At 52.8% G+C, this 20,131-nt stretch overlaps 1 protein-coding gene across 1 annotated transcript in view; it reads left to right on the top strand.

Moving 5' to 3' along the window:
- LOC116798682 (src kinase-associated phosphoprotein 1-like) overlaps nucleotides 1-20,131 on the top strand; it is a 146,042-nt gene that overhangs the window by 119,677 nt on the left and 6,234 nt on the right. The window contains exons 8-9 of the mRNA XM_032711261.1: nucleotides 1,591-1,653; nucleotides 7,409-7,521. Of these exons, the coding sequence (XP_032567152.1) occupies nucleotides 1,591-1,653; nucleotides 7,409-7,521 (176 nt within the window). The remainder of the gene's footprint in view (nucleotides 1-1,590; nucleotides 1,654-7,408; nucleotides 7,522-20,131) is intronic.

Genomic DNA, 20,131 nt, shown 5'->3' with positions numbered 1-20,131 from the left:
TTAATTTTATATTAATTTTATTAATTTATATTAATTTTATCAATTTATATTAATTTTATTAATTTATATTAATTTTATTAATTTACAGTAATTTATTATATTATTTAATATTATTTATATTAATTTGTATTCACATAATTTTATATTAATTTATTATTTTATAATTTTATATTATTTAATAATATTTTTATTATTTTCTGTTATTTATATTATTTTATATTCATTTTATTTTATATTATTTATTTATTCAATATTATATTGTTTTGGATTTTTATGTTATTTTATATTTATGTTATTTTATATTATTTATAGTATTTTATATTATTTATATTATTTAGTAGTATTTCCATTATTTTGTATTATTTACATTATTTAATATTTATGTTATTTCATATTATTTATATTACTTTATATTATTTAACTTATTTTATATTATTTATATTATTTAGTAGTATTTCTATTATTTTGTATTATTTGTATTATTTTATATTATTTATCTCATTTTTTTATTATTTACCTCATTTTTTATTATTTTTATTATTTTATTATGCTGTTCACCCGACCTGTGCCAGTGCCCAGAGCAGCTCAGGGTGGATGGGTCCTACCTGCCTTGGTGTTTAATAGTTATTTATGGAATCATTAAGGTTGGAAAAGCCCTCTAAGATCATCAACTCCAACCATTAACCCAGCACTGACAAAACCACGTCCCCAAGTGCCACATCCACGGGTTGTTTAAGCACTTTCAGGGGTGGTGACTCCTCCTGTTCCAGTGCCTGACCACCCTTCCCAGGAGGGAATTTTCCCCAGTATCCAACCTGAGCCTCCCCTGGCACAGCCTGAGGCCGTTCCTTCTCATCCCATCCCTTGTTCCCTGGGAGCAGAGCCCGACCCCCCCTCGGCTCCCCCCTCCTGTCAGGGGGTTGTAGAGTGAGAAAGTCCCTCCTGAGCCTCCTTTGCTCCAGGCTGAGCCCCCCCAGCTCCCTCAGCTGCTCCAGCCCCTTCCCAGTTCCGTTCCCTTCCCTGCACAAGCTCCAACCCCTCCATGTCCTCCTCATCCTGAGATTTAAGCTTATTCCTGTGCAGCTCCTGCCAGCCTGCACCCATTTTTCCAGGCCTTCCCCATGACTGGAATTCCTTGACCTCTTCTATGCCATCATTTCTTGCATCCCTTTCCCCAACCCTCCTCTGCCTGACTCCTCTTCCTCCTTAATTCCTCCTTCCATCCCAGCTCCTTCCTCACGTTTCTGTCCTGGAATTCCTCCTGGGAGTCCCATTTTTTCCCTGGGCTGTGAGTCCAGCACAGGAAACGTCTCTTCCTCCAGGACACCCAGCAAAGTGCTGCCTGAATTTATGGGGCCCTGAGAGGTGATTTGTCTTTACCAGCCTTAACAACAACTCATATTTTTTTTCCGTGCAACACGTTTTAAAATATTATCTGTGACTTCCTCCCTTCCCCTCTCCGCAATTAGGCCACGAATTTATTATCCTGGCAGTCGGGTTCTCTCAGAAACACTCGGCCTGCCCGGGGGTTTGGGGTGGTTGTGGCACTCACAGCCCTTCCCTGACTTCTCTGCTCTTCCCCCCCTGCAGATGAGGAGCTGGATCCGCCCTTCCCGGAGGACAACGAGGATGGTGGGAGAGGAGAGAGGAAGGGTAAGAGCCCACCCTGCTCTGGGAAACCCAAAGGAACCCCCAGCTCAGGGCTGTGGGGGCTGATCTGGAGCGTCCTGGGGTGTGGGTGATGCTGGAGGGTGGGTACAGAATCCCCAGGAGCAGTGCTGGAACCCTTCAACTGGGGGAATTCAGGCTTGGAGAGCTCTTCCCACCTTCTCCACGCTCTGCATAAACACCCCATGGGGTGTCCTGTGCTTCCTTTTGAATGAACACCCCATGGGTGTCCTGTGCTTCTTTTGGGATGAACACCCTGTGGGGTGTCCTGTGCTTCTTTTGGGATGAACACCCCATGGATGTCCTGTGCTTCTTTTGGGATGAACGCCCTGTGGGGTGTCCTGTGCTTCTTTTGGGATGAACACCCTATGAGTGTCCTGTGCTTCTTTTGGGATGAACATCCTGTGGGGTGTCCTGTGCTTCTTTTGGGATGAACATCCTGTGGGGTGTCCTGTGCTTCTTTTGGGGTGAACACCCTATGAGTGTCCTGTGCTTCTTTTGGGATGAACACCCCATGAGTGTCCTGTGCTTCTTTTGGCATGAACACCCTGTGGGGTGTCCTCTGCTTCTTTTGGGATGAACACCCCATGAGGGGTGGGTGGCCTTGGGGAGTTCTGGGTGGAGGAGCCTCAACACCCATCTCCGCTCCTTCCCGGTGTCCTCGGCATGCTGGAGCATCCCCACGGAGCCACTCCCATCCCTCTCCCTCATCCCATCCTGGATGTGGAGCAGGAGCATCCCAAGGGGCCGGGGAGAGGCGCTGGAAGCAAAAAGAACCCGGAGCAGGAGCAGGAAGCGAGTCCTGCCCAGAGGAAGCTGCCGCAGGGAGGGATCCCGGCGCGGGAAGCTGGAAGGAACCGCGATCCCGCCGAGGTGGCCGGAGCCCCACCCCTGCCTTTTCCTTGAGGACCTGCTCCGTGGGATGGGAGCGGAAGGGCTGTTTCCTCCCCGCTCCCACCTGCCCGGTTTTCCTGGATTTTCCATGGACTTCCCGCCCCGGCACAGGAAAGTGGCTCTTGTGTCCGAGCAGCCGGGGCTGGGCTGGCCGGGGGCTTCCTGCTGCCTGGAAAACACATCCTCCCCTCCCAGCCTGCCCTGGGAGAGCTTCCCACACCGTCTGCACCTCGCTCTCGCCCTGGGGACGCTCAGCATCCCGCTGTGGGATGACAGGGATCTGTGGGATGACAGGGATCGGAGGGATTCGCCGTTGGATGGCGGGTGGATGAAGCAGCTCCACTCCTCTGCTCTCTTGGATTCACCAGCTCCCCGAGAATTGCTTGGCTGGTTTTCCCCTCCCAGCCATCCAAGAGCCCTCATTCCTGATTTCCTGGTGTTTCTGGAAAGCCTGATCCCATAATTCCCTTTAGCTGACGTCAACCCCCCCTTGGATGATCCTTGGGCAGTTGTCCCCAGCCCGGGAGACTGCTCAGGCCTGTTCCTGTGGAAATCTTGGAAGCACAGACAGGGTTGAGCCCCAGCTGCTTCCAGAGACTGGAGCAACTCAGTGTTTCCCCTCTCCTAGGGATTTTGGGAAGCTTTTCCCCACCCTCTGGCACGGTGAATGATTTGACCACTGGACTATTTGGTACCAGCACCCAGAGCTTGGGAAAATAGCTAATTCCAAACTTTCTGAACTCTGTGGTGCTCCTAAAGTGAGGCTGAACATTTATCCATGGAATTGCCCTGTGTCCTTACCCCGTGGAGTGGGATAAGGGCGGCAGCAGGGATGGGAATGGACGTGTGAGGAAAGCAGAGGGGGTGGGAAATCTGCACAAACGAGTTTTTTCTTTCCCTCTCTCACCCTCCTCCCTGCTCTTTAAACCCCCGAAGGACCCGGCGGCGGCGGGAGAGCAGCTCCCGGGGCTTTCCCAGCTGGATGTGGGATCAGAGCGCGGCTCTGTGACAGCAGCCGCTGATCCCGCACCCCGGGGATTCCCGAGGATTTTGCCTCTCGCCTGTCACGGCCCTTTAACACCCTGCTCGACCTCATTAGCGTCTGCCGCCGGCTCTAATTGCTGTTAATGGTTCGAACTGGTTTGTTACTGGCGGTGTCAGGATCGCTCCGAGCCCTGGCGCTGTTTTCACACTCCACGACGCATTAGACTCCCGCATTAGACTCCCGCCTCTGGAAAACCGGGCTGCCTTTCAAGAAGAGGGAAAGGTTTCAAGAGGGAAAGGTTATGGCAGCCCCGGGAGCCCCAACCCCTCGTGCCTTTTGCCTCGGAAATCCAGCTGTGCTCCCGTCCAACTGGACCAGGAGCCGCCGGATCCTGGAGCAGAGGGATGTGCTCGGGGAGGGAGGGAGGGAAGCGGCGAGTTCCTGATTCAATCACGGGCGTTTGGCTCGTGGAGAACCATTGTTTCTCGTTTCTAAAGAGCCACAAGGATGCCACGGATCCGGAGCAGCCCCCCAGTCCAGCTGAGAGCCAGGGGCTGCTCCTGCCACGAGTCCCATTTGCTCCTCTCGGGGCTGTGGCACAAACAGAGCAAAAATCCCTTCCTCTGGAAAACAAAACCACCTGCCAGGCTGCTCCCTGTCACAGCTCCCGTCCCCTGTCACAGCCTCTATCCCCTCTCACAGCCCCATCCCCTGTCACAGCCTCTATCCCCTCTCACAGCCCCATCCCCTGTCACAGCCCCATCCCCTCTCACAGTCCCTGTCCCCTGTCATGGCCCTGTCCCCTCTCACAGTCCCTGTCCCCCGTCACAGCCCCTGTCCCCTGTCACAGTCCCTGTCCCCTGTCACAGTCCCTGTCCCCCGTCACAACCCCTGTCCCCTCTCACAGCCCCTGTCCCCTGTCACAGCCCCTGTCCCCTCTCACAACCCCTGTCCCCTGTCACAGCCCCTGTCCCTGTCACAGCCCCATCCCCTCTCACAGCCCCTGTCCCCTATCACAGCCCCTGTCCCTGTCACAGCCCCATCCCCTCTCACAGCCCCATCCCCTCTCACAGCCCCTGTCCCCTGTCACAGCCCCTGTCCCTGTCACAGCCCCCATTCCTATCACAGCCCCTGTCCCCTCCCTGTCACACCCAGCAGTGACACCCTGGAGCTGCAGCCACTTTGTCAGGAGGGTTCAGCATCAACGGGAGAAGGAAGGAGCCCAAGGGAAAGGCACTGGGATGGATCCTGCCTGTCCCACAGCCTCATCCCGGGGCTGCAGAGGGGAAGGGAGCACTTGTCACATGTGGCTGGTTTCCTTCGTGACCCCCCCAGGCCGTGCAGGGGGAGCAGCTCTGCTTCCATCAGGATGAATCAGCGCAGGGAAATCACGGGATTGACTGCCTGGGGCTTTTGAAACAGAGCCTTTTGTCCGTGAAAAGGGAGCAGAGTCAATGCAGGAGTCCTGGGATGGCCTGTCTGGATCCCACATCCCACCCAGCCTGGAGCTGGATCAGGAGGATCACGGACATCCACCATCCCCTAAGGGAGCTGCAGAGGGAAACTCTCCCCTGCCCGGCCTTGGAGTGTTAAAATGGGATCCCTTTTCCTGCAAACACTCATAATTTATCTTAATGAATTTTAATTTTACTTTATTTTAACACAGCACCCCTGGTCGCTGGCACTAAGATCCCTGTGGGTTTGGAAGCTGGTGCTGGGAAGGGAGTGCCACGCTCTCCTCGGGAGCATCCTCCTCCTCTGGCACGACAAATCCTGACCTTTGGAAGGCAGGGTCGGAGGGAGGGGTGGGGATCTTCCCTGCCAGCAGCTGACACGGTTGGAAAAACACTTCTGGGGGCACGAACCTTCTTCCTGTGGGCTGGAAAACTGTCTCCCTTCGCAGTCAGGGGGTGTCACATCCAGGCTGATGCTTCCCCTTCCTCCTGGATGGGGTGGGATGGCTCCGAGGTCCTCCCGTTCCTCTGGTGAGCAGGAAAGAGCAGCTGTGGGATAAGGAAGCATCTCCTAATTCCTGGTGAAGGAGGGGAAGCTGGGTCTCCAGCTTCCCAGCATCATCCTCGTGTCCTCATCCCAGGGGAATCTCCAGGGGCACTTGTGGCTCTGGAAACATCCTGGAGGAAGATGGATTTTCTATTTTCTCTTTTCTGTTCCGGTGTGTGTTTTCTACCACTGTGTTTAAATCTCTTTGCCAGCAAGTCAATTATGATGTTCCATAGAACACTTGGATATTCCTGCTATATTTCAAGCCTTTCCCCATCCTTGTCTCACAGGGGGATGCCAAGGCCATCCCCCCATCCCGGATTATTCTCTGCTGCGTGACATTGTCCTCACACCCTCCCTTAACGACCTTTTGTGTTAATTACACAATTTTCTGGCTCTTCCCAGAGCTGCACTGGCCTCATCCTCCTGCTCAGCTCCCCGATATTTCCTCTGCTTCCAGCTCATAACCCCTGATTCCTGCCCTCACCACCAGCTTAAATAACTCAGTAGCTCCTACTCCTTCTATTCCCTTCCCAATCTTTTCCTCGCCACTGCGTTCTCCCCCTTTAATACTTTCCAAAGGATGCAGACCTACTTTTTTTTTCCTGCCCAGCCTTTCTATTTAAGTTCCCCAAGTCCCTGAGTCATTCCAGCTGCTCCCTGCCGTGCCATTACCCATCTCTGTAATGTCCTTTTTCATATTTAGGTGATCCAATCTGGGCACAGCATTCCAGCTGCACCCTTATCGCTCCGTCCCCGAGACCACATTAGCAACATTTCCCTCCAACATGTGCTCAATATTTTCTATTTATGCTTTCTGGGCTTGGTTCAGAGCAGCACAGCCCGCTGGAACAGCCCCCGTGCTCAAATCCTCCCCCCCCTAAAACCCTGGTTTTACCGGCTTTAATTATCCATGGGGGTCACATCACGGATGTGTCCGTGTCGTGACATCTGGATTCGCCCCCAGCCTCGGTGCTCTGCCATCAGGGCACTCTCCTGCCTGGAGCCTTTGCTCCAGGAGCATCTTTTAACAGCTGTGGCCTTGAAAACTGGGAACCTGAGGGGGTTTGGGGTTGTTTTTGTGCTGGGATAAATCCCCGTCTCCTGCAGCCGTGGAAGAGCTCGGCACAGGCTCCTCTGGGTCCGTCCCAGGGTGGGATGATTCCTGCCCCACCCCTTTCATAGGGGCTCTGGTCTCTGAGCTGTTTTTTGGGGTGGGAAACGTCGTTCTGAGACGGCAGAGATGGAGATGTTTCGTTTTTGGGGCGGGAAGTGCCATTCTGAGATGGCAAAGGTGGAGATGTTTTGTTCTGGAAACGCCGCCGTGGAGTTTTCCAGAAACTCCAGATTTAATCCCCCCAGCCTTGGCACCGCTTCCCACAGCCCCATCAGCCCAAACCCTTTGGCTTTCAGCACACATTTGCCTCTCTACAAAAAAAAAAAAAAGAAAAGGGAAAATAAAGTTGCTGGATCACATTCCCTTTCCACAGGCCTTCTGCCTTCCCAAACTCCCAGCCCGATGGGAAGAGGGACACCTGAGCCATCAGGGTGTATCATTCCCAAGGTTTGGGACCTTCTCTCCTGGGAACAGGGGTGGAGAGCATCTTTGATTCCTGTTGTGGCTTGATTTAGGGTCTTCTGAAACCATTTATTAATATGTTTATATGTGTTTATTGAGAAATGTTGCATTTATTTATTGATCAGCCTCTTTCACAATACCTCTTTGTCTTCCACCTTTTAATTAAGATGCCAAATTAATCTTCCTTCCTTTCCTAAACAAACACCACCCCTTCTCCCCCGACACCCCACGACCCCAAATGTCATTCCCTGACCCCCTGGTCTTGTTTTTTTTACCCCCAGGAGATCCCAAACGAGATTATGCCAATTATTACCACGGCCTTTGGGATTGCAGGGGGGACCACCCCGACGAGCTCTCCTTCCACCGGGGGGACCTCATCTACATCCTCAGCAAGGTAGGACACCCCATCACATCGGGGCTGGGGCTCAACTTGCAGGTCAAAACATGACAAAATCGATCAAAATTGAGGTTTGAAGCAGAGTTAAATCAGCAGGGGGAGGAAGGAACTGGACCCTGGCATCCCACTCCCTCCTCCCTGCACCCCACACCTCACCCCACAAGACATTTCCAATGCCCCAGAGCCAGATTATTTTATTTTTAGCTGTTTTTTCGCCCGGGAATGGAGTCAGGCCGTGCTGTTGCTCAGGTATTCCAGGGGTAATTGAGTTGCTCAGCCGGGTGTGACCGGGGCTCCCTTCGGGCTGAATAAATTAAGGGGTTGTATTAACGGGTTTAGGGGGGGCAAGAGGAGCCTGTGACCCCTCTGCTACCCCGTGTGTGTCCCTGCAGGGCTCTGTCCCTGTTCCCAGCTGGTCCCTGCTGGTCTGTGCTGGATCTGGCCTGGCAGAGGTGAACTTGGGGGTTGTGTTTTACTTGGGGGATGTTTTGCAGTGCCCTTCGCGCCCTGACCTGGCACAGGGACAGGGGTGGGTTTGGGGGGACTGTGCTTTGCTCGTGGTGTTTTGCACCATGTTTGAACCCAAATATGACATGGGAAGAGCAGTGAACTTTAGGGTCACGTTTTTACAATGTCCTTTGCACCCCAGTCCGGCACAGGAACAGGGATGAACTTGGGGGTTGTATTTTACTTGGGGGATGTTTTGCGATGCCCTTCGCTCCCTGACCTGGCACAGGGACAGGGGTGGGTTTGGGGGGACTGTACTTTGTTTGTGGTGTTTTCCAGCATGTTTGAACCCCAATAGGGTGTGGGAAGAGCAGTGACCTTTAGGGTCACGTTTTACAGGTGTTTTACGATGTCCTTGGCACCCCAGTCCGGCACAGGAACAGGGATGAACTTGGGAGTTCGTGTTTTGTGGGTGATGTTTTTCCACAAGCTTTACAACCTGACATGAGGCAGGAACAGGGATGGGTTTGGGGGGGCTGTGCTTTGTTTGGGGTGTTTTGCAATGTGCTTTGAACCCCAATAGGGTGTGGGAAGAGCAGTGGACTTTAGGGTCACGTTTTACAGGTGTTTTACAATGTCCTTGGCACCCCAGTCCGGCACAGGAACAGGGATGAACTCGGGAGTTGGTGTTTTATGGGTGATGTTTTTCCACAAGCTTTGCAACCTGACACGAGGCAGGAACAGGGATGGGTTTGGGGGGGCTGTGCTTTGCTTATGGTGTTTTGCAGCATGTTTGAACCCCAGTATGACATGGAAAGAGCAGTGGACTTTAGGGTCCCATTTTACAGGTGTTCCCCAACGCCCTCTGTGCCCTGATCCGGCACGGGAGGAGCGACAAACTCGGGGGGCCACGTTTATTTGGTGTTTTGATGCTCTTTGCACCCCACAAGCTGCCCCCCCGCTGCCCCTCCGCCTCCCTGGAGCTTCCCAACCACCCTGGACAGACACTTTTAGCTCTGAGGAGCATTTGGGGCTGGCTCTGCCACCTCCCTGCCAGGAGGCAGCTGCGTCCCTGGAAGCCTCTCAGAGCCTGGGCTTCAGCAGCCCTTCCTGGCAGGCTGAGAATTCCCCATCTGTGGATCCCAGGGAGCTTTTAGGGCAGCATTTAGAGACTGACTGCCCCTCCTGGGCACTGAACCCACACCCCACTGAACCCACACCCCACTGAACCCACACCCCACTGAACCCACACCCCACTGAACCCACACCCCACTGAACCCACACCCCCAGCCCATCTCCTGGTTTATCCATGGGGTGACACCATGAGTGACCCACATCCATCCCTGGGGTGACTGTGTGTCTGTCTGTGTGTCTGTCTGTCTGTCTGTCCCTCTGTGTGTGTCTGTCTGTCTGTCTGTGTGTTTGTGTGTCTGTGTGTGTCTGTGTGTCTGTGTCTCTGTGTCTGTGTCTGTGTGTGTGTCTGTGCATCTATGTGTGTCTCTGTGTGTGTGTGTCTGTCTGTCTGTGTCTGTGTCTGTGTATCTGTGTGTGTCCGTGTGTCTGTCTGTGTGTGTGTGTCTGTCCGTGTGTCTGTGTGTCTGTGTCTGTCTGTGTCTGTGTGTCTGTGTGTATCCATGTGTCTGTCTGTGTGTGTGTCTCTGTGTGGCTGTGTGTGTGTCTGTGTATGTCTATCTATCTGTCTATCTGTCTGTCTGTCTGTGTGTCTGTGTGTGTCTGTGTGTGTGTCTGTCTGACTATTTGTGTGTCTGTCTGTGTCTGTGTATCTGTGTGTGTCCATGTGTCTGTCTGTGTCTGTGTGTCTGTGTGCGTCCGTGTATCTGTCTGTGTGTGTGTGTGTCCCACCCCGTGCCAGCTCGGGGACACAGCTTGGAGTCACGGCAGGGTTCTCTCTCTCTTCAGTGGCTCCAGATTGCCACTCTTGTGCCGGCTCCCTCACACGGAACCGATGGGTCCTGGGAGCTTTTCCCCCGTAAATTACTCCGGATGCGGCTCCGGGAGGCGGCTCCAGGGTGGGGTGGGAGGAAAAAAAAAAAGGCAGAGAGGCAGCGATGGGAAGTGGTGGCAAGGGTGGGGAGGGAAAGGTGTTTGAAAAGCCTGTTCACTCAGCTGCATTTTAATTTCCTTTTCAATCTTGTCCCAATTAATTTCGCCGAGTTAATCTGGCGGAGGCGAAGCCGGCGCGGCCGCTCTGTCTGAACATGAAATAGTGGCTCGTATAAAAACCCATCTGGTGCCAGCGGGGCACTCGCCGGCTGCTGCTCCGGCCCTGCCTGACATTTCCAGCAGCAGAAGGGGGGGGGAGAAAAGTGTTTTGGGGCCGAGTGGACATCAGGAGCTGGGGGGAAGGAACAGTCGGAGAATTGTGCGGAGTCGTCGAGGTTGGAAAAGAGCTCCGAGATCTTTGTGACCCATCACGACCTGGTCAACCACTGAGTGGTTTGTGAACACCTCCAGGGAGGGTGGGTAAGAGCAGCACCCCTGGGTGTCACCCCTTTGGGAGTCACCCTTTGGCTGTGCCAGCACTGGGAGTGCAGGGAATGCTGCTCCCGGGGGTTTTCCTCTCTGTCCCCCCAGATCTGGGAGGAGGCTCCTTGTTGCATCCCAGGATCACCAGCATTTACTCCATCAGGCCCTGGTGCTGCAGGAATAGTGGGGGACAGGGGGGGTACCTTCAACTGGGAGTGCAGGGAATGCTGCTCCCGGGAGTTTTCCTCTTTGCCCTCCCAGATCTGGGAGGAGGCTCCTTCCTGCACCCCAAAATCACCAGGATTTGGGAAGGTGCTGCAGGGATAACGGGGACAGGGGGTGACAGATTTACAGCCTGTGTCCCACCTCATCACCCCAGAACACCCCCGTGGGTGGGCTAAAACACAGGGAATGAATTTGGGGAGGGGGAAGAGCGATCCCCCATCCCTGGAAGTGTCCAAGGCCAGGTTGGACAGGGCTTGGATCAGCCTGGTCTGGTGGAAGGTGTCCCTGCCCACGGCAGGGCGTTGTGACGAGGTGATCTTTGAGGTCCCTTCCAACCCAAACCAGCCTGGAATTCTGTGATAATCCCAGCAAAAACCCCGGCATCTCCTCCCCTGTCCCCGGCCCCGATCCCTTGTCCCCCGGCTGAGTGATTTGTACGTTATGATAATTATTTGAATGCAGCGAGACTTCCTAGTTTAAGTGGGCTTAGTTGGATGTGACAAGCCGGCCATAAAACCGGATAAGTTAATTCCCTCAATTGCTTCCAATGAAAGCAGGGGAGGGAAGCGGGAGAGGGAGGGAGGGAGGGAGGGAGGGAGGAAAGGAGGAGGGGGGGGGCCGTATTCCCGTATCCCGGCCCCCGAGCCAAAGGCGTGTGGTGACATCTAGTGGCATTTTCCCTGGATTTGGGGCCGTCTGGCTCATGGGGAGAGCCCCCCCCCCCGATGTGTTGAACGTCGCGGGCGATGAACACGATGTGTGATGAGTTTGTGTGATGAGTTTGGCCGGGGCTCAGCACCGCGGGGGGGTGGGTGGGTTTGGAGATGAACACCCCCCCCCTCCGGGCTCGGCAGCACTCGGCTCCCGTTAATAATCCCCGCGGGAAAGCTCCCGAGAGCCGGGAAAGGGCCGGGATGGGCCAGCGGGGTCAGCGGGAAGGCAACGGTCACCCACCGGTCAAATTCAAGCGAGGGCCATCCGTCCCCCCCCCGGCCCCCCCGGCGGGAGCCAATCGTCCAGAACCGGCCCCTGGCAGCCTCATTCCTCCCAGGTAATTTGGATAAATGAGGGGACACCCGGAGTGCCGAGGACAAAAGGGTGGCCGAGCACAGGGGAAGGGGGGCGGCGGTGCCCAGAGCCCCGAGGCTGCTCCCAAATCCAGCCCCTTCCACAGGGGGGCACGTGCCCTTCAGGCTGGGTCCCAAATTTTATAGGGACTCACCCCGGTGCCCCAAATTGTGCCCCACCTACAGGGGTTCATCCATATGTCCTTCGTGCTGTGCCCCAAATTTTATAGGGACTCACCCCCCTGTCCTTGATGCTGCTCCCAAATCGTGTCCCTTCCACAGGGGGGCACATACCCTTCAGGCTGTGTCCCAGATTTTATAGGGACTCACCCCCATGCCCCAAATTGTGCCCCATCCACAGGGGTTCATCCATGTGTCCTTCATGCTGTGTCCCAAATTTTATAGGGACTCATCCCCCTGTCCTTGATGCTATTCCCAAATCATGCCCCTTCCACAGGGGGGCACATACCCTTCAGGCTGTGTCCCAGATTTTATAGGGACTCACCCCCATGCCCCAAATTGTGCCCCATCCACAGGGGTTCATCCATATGTCCTTCGTGCTGTGCCCCAAATTTTATAGGGACTCACCCCCCTGTCCTTGATGCTGCTCCCAAATCGTGTCCCTTCCACAGGGGGGCACGTGCCCTTCAGGCTGTGTCCCAGATTTTATAGGGACTCATCCCCATGTCCCAAATTGTGCCCCATCCACAGGGATTCATCCATGTGTCCTTCATGCTGTGTCCCAAATTTTATAGGGACTCATCCCCCTGTCCTTGATGCTGCTCCCAAATCGTGCCCCTTCCACAGGAACTCACCCCCATGCCCTTCAGGCTGTGTTCCAAATTTTATAGGGACTCACCCACATGTCCCAGATTGTGCCCCATCCACAGGGATTCATCCATGTGTCCTTCATGCTGTGTCCCAAATTTTATAGGGACTCATCCCCCTGTCCTTGATGCTATTCCCAAATCATGCCCCTTCCACAGGGGGGCACATGCCCTTCAGGCTGTGTCCCAAATTTTATAGGGACTCACCCACATGTCCCAGGTTGTGCCCCATCTACAGGGATTGATCCATGTGTCCTTTATGCTGTGCCCCAGATTTTATAGGGACTCACCCCCATGTCCCAAATTGTACCCCTTCCACAGGGACTCACACATGTGCCCTTCAGGCTGTGTCCCAAATTTTATAGGGACTCACCCCCATGTCCCAGATTGTGCCCCATCCACAGGGGTTCATCCATGTGTCCTTCGTGCTGTGTCCCAAATTTTAGAGGGACTCATCCCCCTGTCCTTGATGCTGCTCCCAAATCATGCCCCTTCCACAGGGACTCACCCCCATGCCCTTCAGGCTGTGTCCCAAATTTTATAGGGATTTGTCCCCCTGTCCTTGATGCCGCTCCCAAATCATGCCCCTTCCACGGGGACTCACCCCTGTGTCTCTGAACTGCATCCTAAATTTTATAGGGACTCACCCACATGTCCCAGATTGTGCCCCATCCACAGGGGTTCATCCATGTGTCCTTCATGCTGTGTCCCAGATTTTATAGGAACTCATCCCCCTGTCCTTGATGCTGCTCCCAAATTGTGCCCTGTCCACAAGGGCGTCTCCCAAATTATGCCCCTTCCATATGGACTCACCCCTGTGTCTCTGATGCTGCATCCCAAATTTTATAGGGACTCACCCCCATGTCCTCGATGCTTCATCCCAAATTTTGCCTCATCCATAGGGACTCACCCACATGTCCCTGATGCTTCATCCCAGATTCTTCCCCCTGCACAGGGACTCACCTGCATGTCCCTGGTGCTTCATCCCAATCCCAAATTTTTCCTGCTCCACAGGGTCTCACCTGCACACCCCGATGCTTCATCCCAAATTTTTCCCTCTGCACAGGGACTCACCTGCATGTCCCTGATGCTTCATCCCAAATTTTGCCTCATCCACAGGGACTCACCTGCACACCCCGATGCTTCATCCCAAATTTTTCCCTCTCCACAGGGACTCCCCCTCATGTCCCTGATGCTTCATCCCAGATTATTCCCCATCCACAGGGACTCACCTGCATGTCCCTGATCCTTCATCCCAAATTTTTCCCCATCCACAGGGACTCACCTGCATGTCCCTGGTGCTTCATCCCAATCCCAAATTTTGTCTCATCCACAGAGACTCACCTGCACGTCCCTGATGCTTCATCCCAAATTTTGCCTCATCCACAGGGACTCCCCCTCATGTCCCTGATGCTTCATCCCAAATTTTTCCCTCTGCACAGGGACTCACCTGCATGTCCCTGGTGCTTCATCCCAATCCCAAATTTTTCCTGCTCCACAGGGACTCACCTGCACATCCCTGATGCTTCATCCCAAATTTTGCCTCATCCACAGGGGTTCACCTGCTTCATCCCAAATTTTTCCCTCTGCACAGGGACTCACCTGCACGTCCCTGATGCCGCATCCCAAATTTTTTCCCCGACCCCGCTGCTTTCCCCCCACTTTGTCCATGGACAATCCTGGTCCCCGGGGGCACAGGGAGCCCCTTTCCCATGCTCCTGGGATCCCAAACCCATCCCTGGTGCTCTCTGGAGCCCCTTTCCCATGCTCCTGGGATCCCAAACCCATCCCTGGTGCTCTCTGGAGCCCCTTTCCCATGCTCCTGGGATCCCAGACCCATCCCTGGTGCTCTCTGGAGCCCCTTTCCCATGCTCCTGGGATCCCAAACCCATCCCTGGTGCTCTCTGGAAGTTGCTGAGACCTTTCCCCCCGAGCCCACGAGCTCCTCCCGGGCTGGCACGTTGTTCCACGGGGGGAATTTCAGGTTTGAGGAACCACTCCGAGCATTTATTTTGCCCTGAAATGTATAATAAATGCCGTTAAGGACGTGGGCTTTGACAGAGGTAATAATAAATTCCGTGTTAAAGACAGTAGTTTAATTCCTTCTCCCCTCCAATACCGCCCAGAATAAACTATATTCATCACCCAGTAATTTTTTACCCCATAAATCTTTAAAACGAACCGTCGGAGGCTGTTGAGGCTGAAATATTGTGAATTTATTAGATGTGCCCGTGTAGGATTGGATTCAGAGGTTTCCATTCGAATATATTAACGGGGGAAATTTGTGTCTCCGAGTGTGACAATCCTGCCATTTTCCAAAGGCTCCGGAACAAGCGGCAGCTCCTCCAGACTCGACTCCTGCCTTTGATTTGACAGAGATTTAAGGACAAACCCCTCCATGGGTGGTTTGTTTTTTTTTGGGGGTGGGGGGGGATGTGACATTTGCAAAAGTAAATAAATAAGAGTGAATAAATAGGTAAATGTACGTCGGGGTAAATAAATAAACGTTGAGCTAAATGGACACGTAAATAGGTGAATAAACACAGAGGCAAAGGGATAAATAATGGGAGAGGCAAAGGGATAAATAAATCTATCTCGAGGTGGGTGAAGAGAGGACTTTATATAAGGGAGCAGATCAATAAGTAAATAAATATATAAGTGAATAAATAAAGAGGGTGGGGTTTTTTTTTCCCTCCGGTGTGGCAAATGCCTGACAATGTCCCAGTTTGTTTTGTAAATGGAGGTGGGAATTTCGTTTGGAAGTCGTGAGGATGGGAGGTATTAAAGTGAAGCCTCATCCTTAAACCCGTCCCTTCCTGGCTGCAGCTTTCCCAGGTTGTTTTATGGATCCACATATTATATAGATATTATATAGGTATAGATATAATGTGTAATTATGTAGGCAATATCTTAGATTTTTAGCTATATAATATTACTGACTATAACATTATGAGTGTAATATTATTGAGTTGGACTTTGGTGATCCTTGTGGGTCCCTTCCAACTCAGGATATTCATGATTATATAATATATTACATTACATATTACATGATTATAATATACTTATATATTATATATATTTTTATATATTTATATGTAATATATATATTTTTAGCTATATAATATTTTTTACTCTAACATTAGGAGTGTAATATTATTGAGTTGGACTTTGGTGATCCTTGTGCATCCCTTCCAACTTGGGATATTCATGATTATATAATATATTATATTAAATATTATATGATTATAATATATATAAAAATATATATTTATATGTAATATATATATTATATTTTTAGCTATATAATATTATTGACTATAACATTATGAGTGTAATATTATTGAATTGGACTTTGGTGATCCTTGTGGGTCCCTTCCAACTTGGGATATTCATGATTATATAATATATTATATATTATATTATAATATATATAAAATATATATTTTATATATTTATATGTAATATATATCATATATTTTTAGCTATATTATTGACTATAACATTATGAATGTAATATTATTGAGTTGGACTTTGGTGATCTTTGTGGGTCCCTTCCAACTCGGGATATTCATGATTATATTATATATTATATATTATATGGTTATAATATATATATAATATATATTTACATATATTTATATGTAATATATATATATTTTAGCTATATAATATTATTGACTGTAACATTATGAGTGTAATATTATTGAGTTGGACTTTGGTGATCTTTGTGGGTCCCCTCCAACTCAGGATATTCATGATTATATATAATATTATATATTATATGATTATACAACATACAATATTATAAATAATATTATCTCTCTATTCTATACACCCACACCTGGATGCAGGTTGTTTGGATTTGGGAAGTGGGAGAGGAAAAGGAGGAGCCCTGAGGATAAAATCCCAATTCCACAGGGGCAGAACAGCCCGGGGGGGGGTTCAAACGTGCCAAGGGGTGAGAGTGGCACCTCCAGCCCTCCCAGGTCGGAGCCTGTGGAGCTCAGGGCACCTTTGTTTCCTTTGCTGATGGGAGATCCCAGCAGAGAGTGGGAATCTTTGTTCATTAGAGAGAGACGGAGCTAATTATAAAACCATCTCGGGGGCCACGAGGCGCCGGTAACATTTAAACCAATTGATGTGGTAACATTTCAAGCGGGTTCTGCTGCAAAATGTCACGTAGGCGGCTCGTTTCCATCAGGGAAGAGATAATGGATGGATGGGATTCAAACTCCCGGGGTCGAAACTCCCGGGCTCGGGAATAAAATCGAGTTTCCCTTGGCCAGAAGCCCCTCCGTGCCCCCAAAGGTCCCCAGTTCCCGGCGTTTCGCCCTCTTTGAGGTCACAGATCCAGGGTTAAAAGTGAGAGTGGGAATGATAATCCTGACAACGCTGAAATCCGGGGGTGGGGGAGCTCGGAGGAGCCTGGTTTGGGGGGCAGGTTTGGTCCCACCCCAGCCAGGACCTCACACCCGCCGGCATTCCGTGCTCACTCCACTCCATCCTCCCTTCCCTCCATCCTCCCTTCTCTCCATCCTCCCTTCTCTCCATCCTCCCTTCCTTCCGTCTTCCCTTCCCTCCATCATCCCTTCTCTCCATCCTCCCTTCCCTCTGTTCTCCCCTCCATCCTCCCTTCTCTCCATCCTCCCTTCCCTCCTTCCGCCCTTCTCTCCTTCCTCCCTTCCCTCCATCCTCCCCTCCATCCTCCCTTCTCTCCATCCTTCTCTCCATCATCCCTTCCCTCTGTCCTCCCTTCCCTGTCCTCCCTTCTCTCCATCCTTCTCTCCATCCTCCCTTCCCTCCTTCCTCCCTTCTCTCCATCCTCCCTTCCCTCCTTCCTCCCTTCTCTCCTTCCTCCCTTCCCTCTGTCCTCCCTTCCCTTCATCCTCCCTTCTCTCCATCCTCCCTTCTCTCCATCCTTCTCTCCATCCTCCCTTCCCTCCATCATCCCTTCCCTCTGTTTTCCCCTCCATCCTCCCTCCCCTCCATCCTCCCTTCCCCTCCATCCTTCCCTCCACCCTCCCTTCCTTCCTTTCCTCTCTCTTTTTTTTTTTTTTAAATCCCCTTTTCCAAGCTGCTCCATCTGTAAACGAACCAACATCTTGATTTTATGGCCTCTCTCTTTGTACCACGGAGAGGGGGGAAGCAGAGGAGGAGGGGGGGGACTCATGGAATGCCTAAGTAAGACTTTAATTCCGGATTCATTCGCGCCGGAGTTGTCACAAACCATAATGCAGGATTTAATTAAAATAACACGAGATGTGTCTCGATATGTCCTGGGGTAGCGATCTCCCACTTCCAGCCGCCGCTCCCGGCCTTGGATTTATGGAAGTGCAGCAGAGGGATGAGGCAGGGAACACTCGGAGCGTCGTTCTCGCCAGGGCTGAGCCTCGTTCCCTCCTCTCCTGCCCTTTCCCCGTGTGGTTCTCCAAGGATTTGGGACCCCCTCGGGTGTGTGAGGGGTCTGGGGGTCCGAAGTCTGGCTCCTTATCCTGGGATGGGGTGGTTGGAGGGATGCCAGTTGTTGGAGAAAGGGGTGGGATTGGGGTTTGGAACGTGGGCCCTGGGACTCCTTGTCCGAGGGAAGAGGGGGACCCTGCTCCTTGTGACCCCCTGTCCAAGGGAAGAGGGGGACATTGCTCCCTGTGACCCCCTGTCCAAGGGAAGAGGGGGACACCCACTCCCAGTGACCCCATCACAGGGCAGAGAGGGACCCTGCTCCCAGTGACCCCTGTGCTGGGGCAGAGAGGGGACCCCACTCTCTGTGACCCCCCTGTCCCGGTTCAGGTGCTTCTCCCCCCGTCCCCCGGGGGTCCCTCATCCTTTCCCCACATCTCTCCCATCAATCCCGGGGGAAAGACGGGTGGTTTAAGGTCACCCATTAACCAGGAGCCTGAATCCCGACGGAGGAAGGAAGCAGCAGTTTGGGGCTGGCTGGGCTCGGGGTTTTGCACTGGGTGGGGAATGCGGGAAGAAAACGAGGCGTTTTTGCAAATTCCCGGTAAAGTTGTGGACCCGTCACCTTCTCCCCATCCCAGGGTTATCCCTTTCATTCCCTCTGCCTCCCCCAGTGCCCCAAACCCGTCCCAAGGGTTTGGGGAAATAATCGGGTGACCTTTGGAGGGGACGTGTGTTACCGTGTAAAGCTATTTTAGCTCTCTGGATAAAATCCAGCAGGGAATCGGCACTCCCCGCTCCCCTCCGCATCCCCGTTCCCCTCTCCCGGGCGGTCAGGGCCGGCTGGCTCCCTGCACACGCGATTTTCCCGATTATCCCGAGCCCCCTTCCCAGGTCGCAGGCGGAGTTTTTAACTCCGGTGGCCGCTCGTCTCCACCCGGCGGGAGCGTGCGGGACTTCAGAGGCGAAAATAATTGGCTGCAGAACAAATTTAGGAAATGGAGTGTGCGATAAAGCAAATAAAAATCGCTCCCGGTTTTGTTTTTCTGGGTTTTTGGTTTTTTTTTTGTTTTTTTTCCTCCCCCCTTTCCCGGTGGCGGCGAGGGCAGGGACCGGGCTCGAGCTGATTTTTACCTCCCTTGCAACTTCGCCATTAAAGTTGCACCTACAGCTAGGAAGTTTGTCCGTGAAAAATGGTCATTTTGTTTCCCCCTGCTCAAAGCAACGTTATTAAAATGCTAATTTAAAAGAAAAAGGAGTTAAATATCTCGCGATGGTGCAGCCTAATTGCAGCCATAATGAGCTCTCTAAATGTGAGTGCCCCTGACACACGGAGAGCATAAACAGCCGCGAACACATCATTAGTGCTCGCGTTCATTTATTCTGCCGACCTGGCGATGACCCCGCGGAGGGTCGGGAGGAGCAGGTGGATCCGGCTGCGCGGCCCCCGGGGATGCAGGAAGCGAAGCCGGGAGCGGCTGCCATGGCAACGCGGGGGATGCGGGACCGCCCGCCCGCCGCGCAGCCCCCCCCGACCCCCCCCGCCTGCCCTGTGCCCCGCGCAGACATGGACCCCCGGGCACCCCCCCTGCACCCCCAGACCCCCCCTTGCACCCCCAGACCCCTACCTGCACCCCCAGACCCTCCTGCACCCCCAGACCCTCCTGCACCCCCAGACCCTCCTGCACCCCCTGCATCCCTGGACATTGCTTATCCCTGGATCCTGGGCATCCTCCCAGCACCTAAAGCATCCCTGCACCCCCAGACCTCTCCCTGCACCCCTGGACCCCTTCCTGCACCCCCAGACCCCTCCCTGCACCCCCAGACCCTCCTGCACCCCCAGACCCTCCTGCACCCCCCGCATCCCTGGACATTGCTCATCCCTGGATCCCAGGCATCCTCCCAGCACCTGAAGCATCCCTGCACTCCCAGACCCCTCCCTGAACCCCCAGACCCCCCCCTGCACCCCCGGAGCCTCCTGCACCCCCTGCATCCCTGGACACTGCTCATCCCTGGATCCCGGGCATCCTCCCAGCACCTAAAGTATCCCTGCACCCCCAGACCCCTCCCTGCACCTCCAGACCCTCCTGCACCCCCAGACCCCTCCCTGCACCCCCAGACCCTCCTGCACCCCTAGACCCTCCTGCACCCCCGCAC

This window comes from Chiroxiphia lanceolata, chromosome 26, assembly GCF_009829145.1.
Source record: "Chiroxiphia lanceolata isolate bChiLan1 chromosome 26, bChiLan1.pri, whole genome shotgun sequence".
NCBI classification, from domain to species: domain Eukaryota; kingdom Metazoa; phylum Chordata; class Aves; order Passeriformes; family Pipridae; genus Chiroxiphia; species Chiroxiphia lanceolata.
The sequence above is the reverse complement of the archived record's forward strand: the minus strand, read 5'-3'. Positions and strand labels throughout refer to the sequence as shown.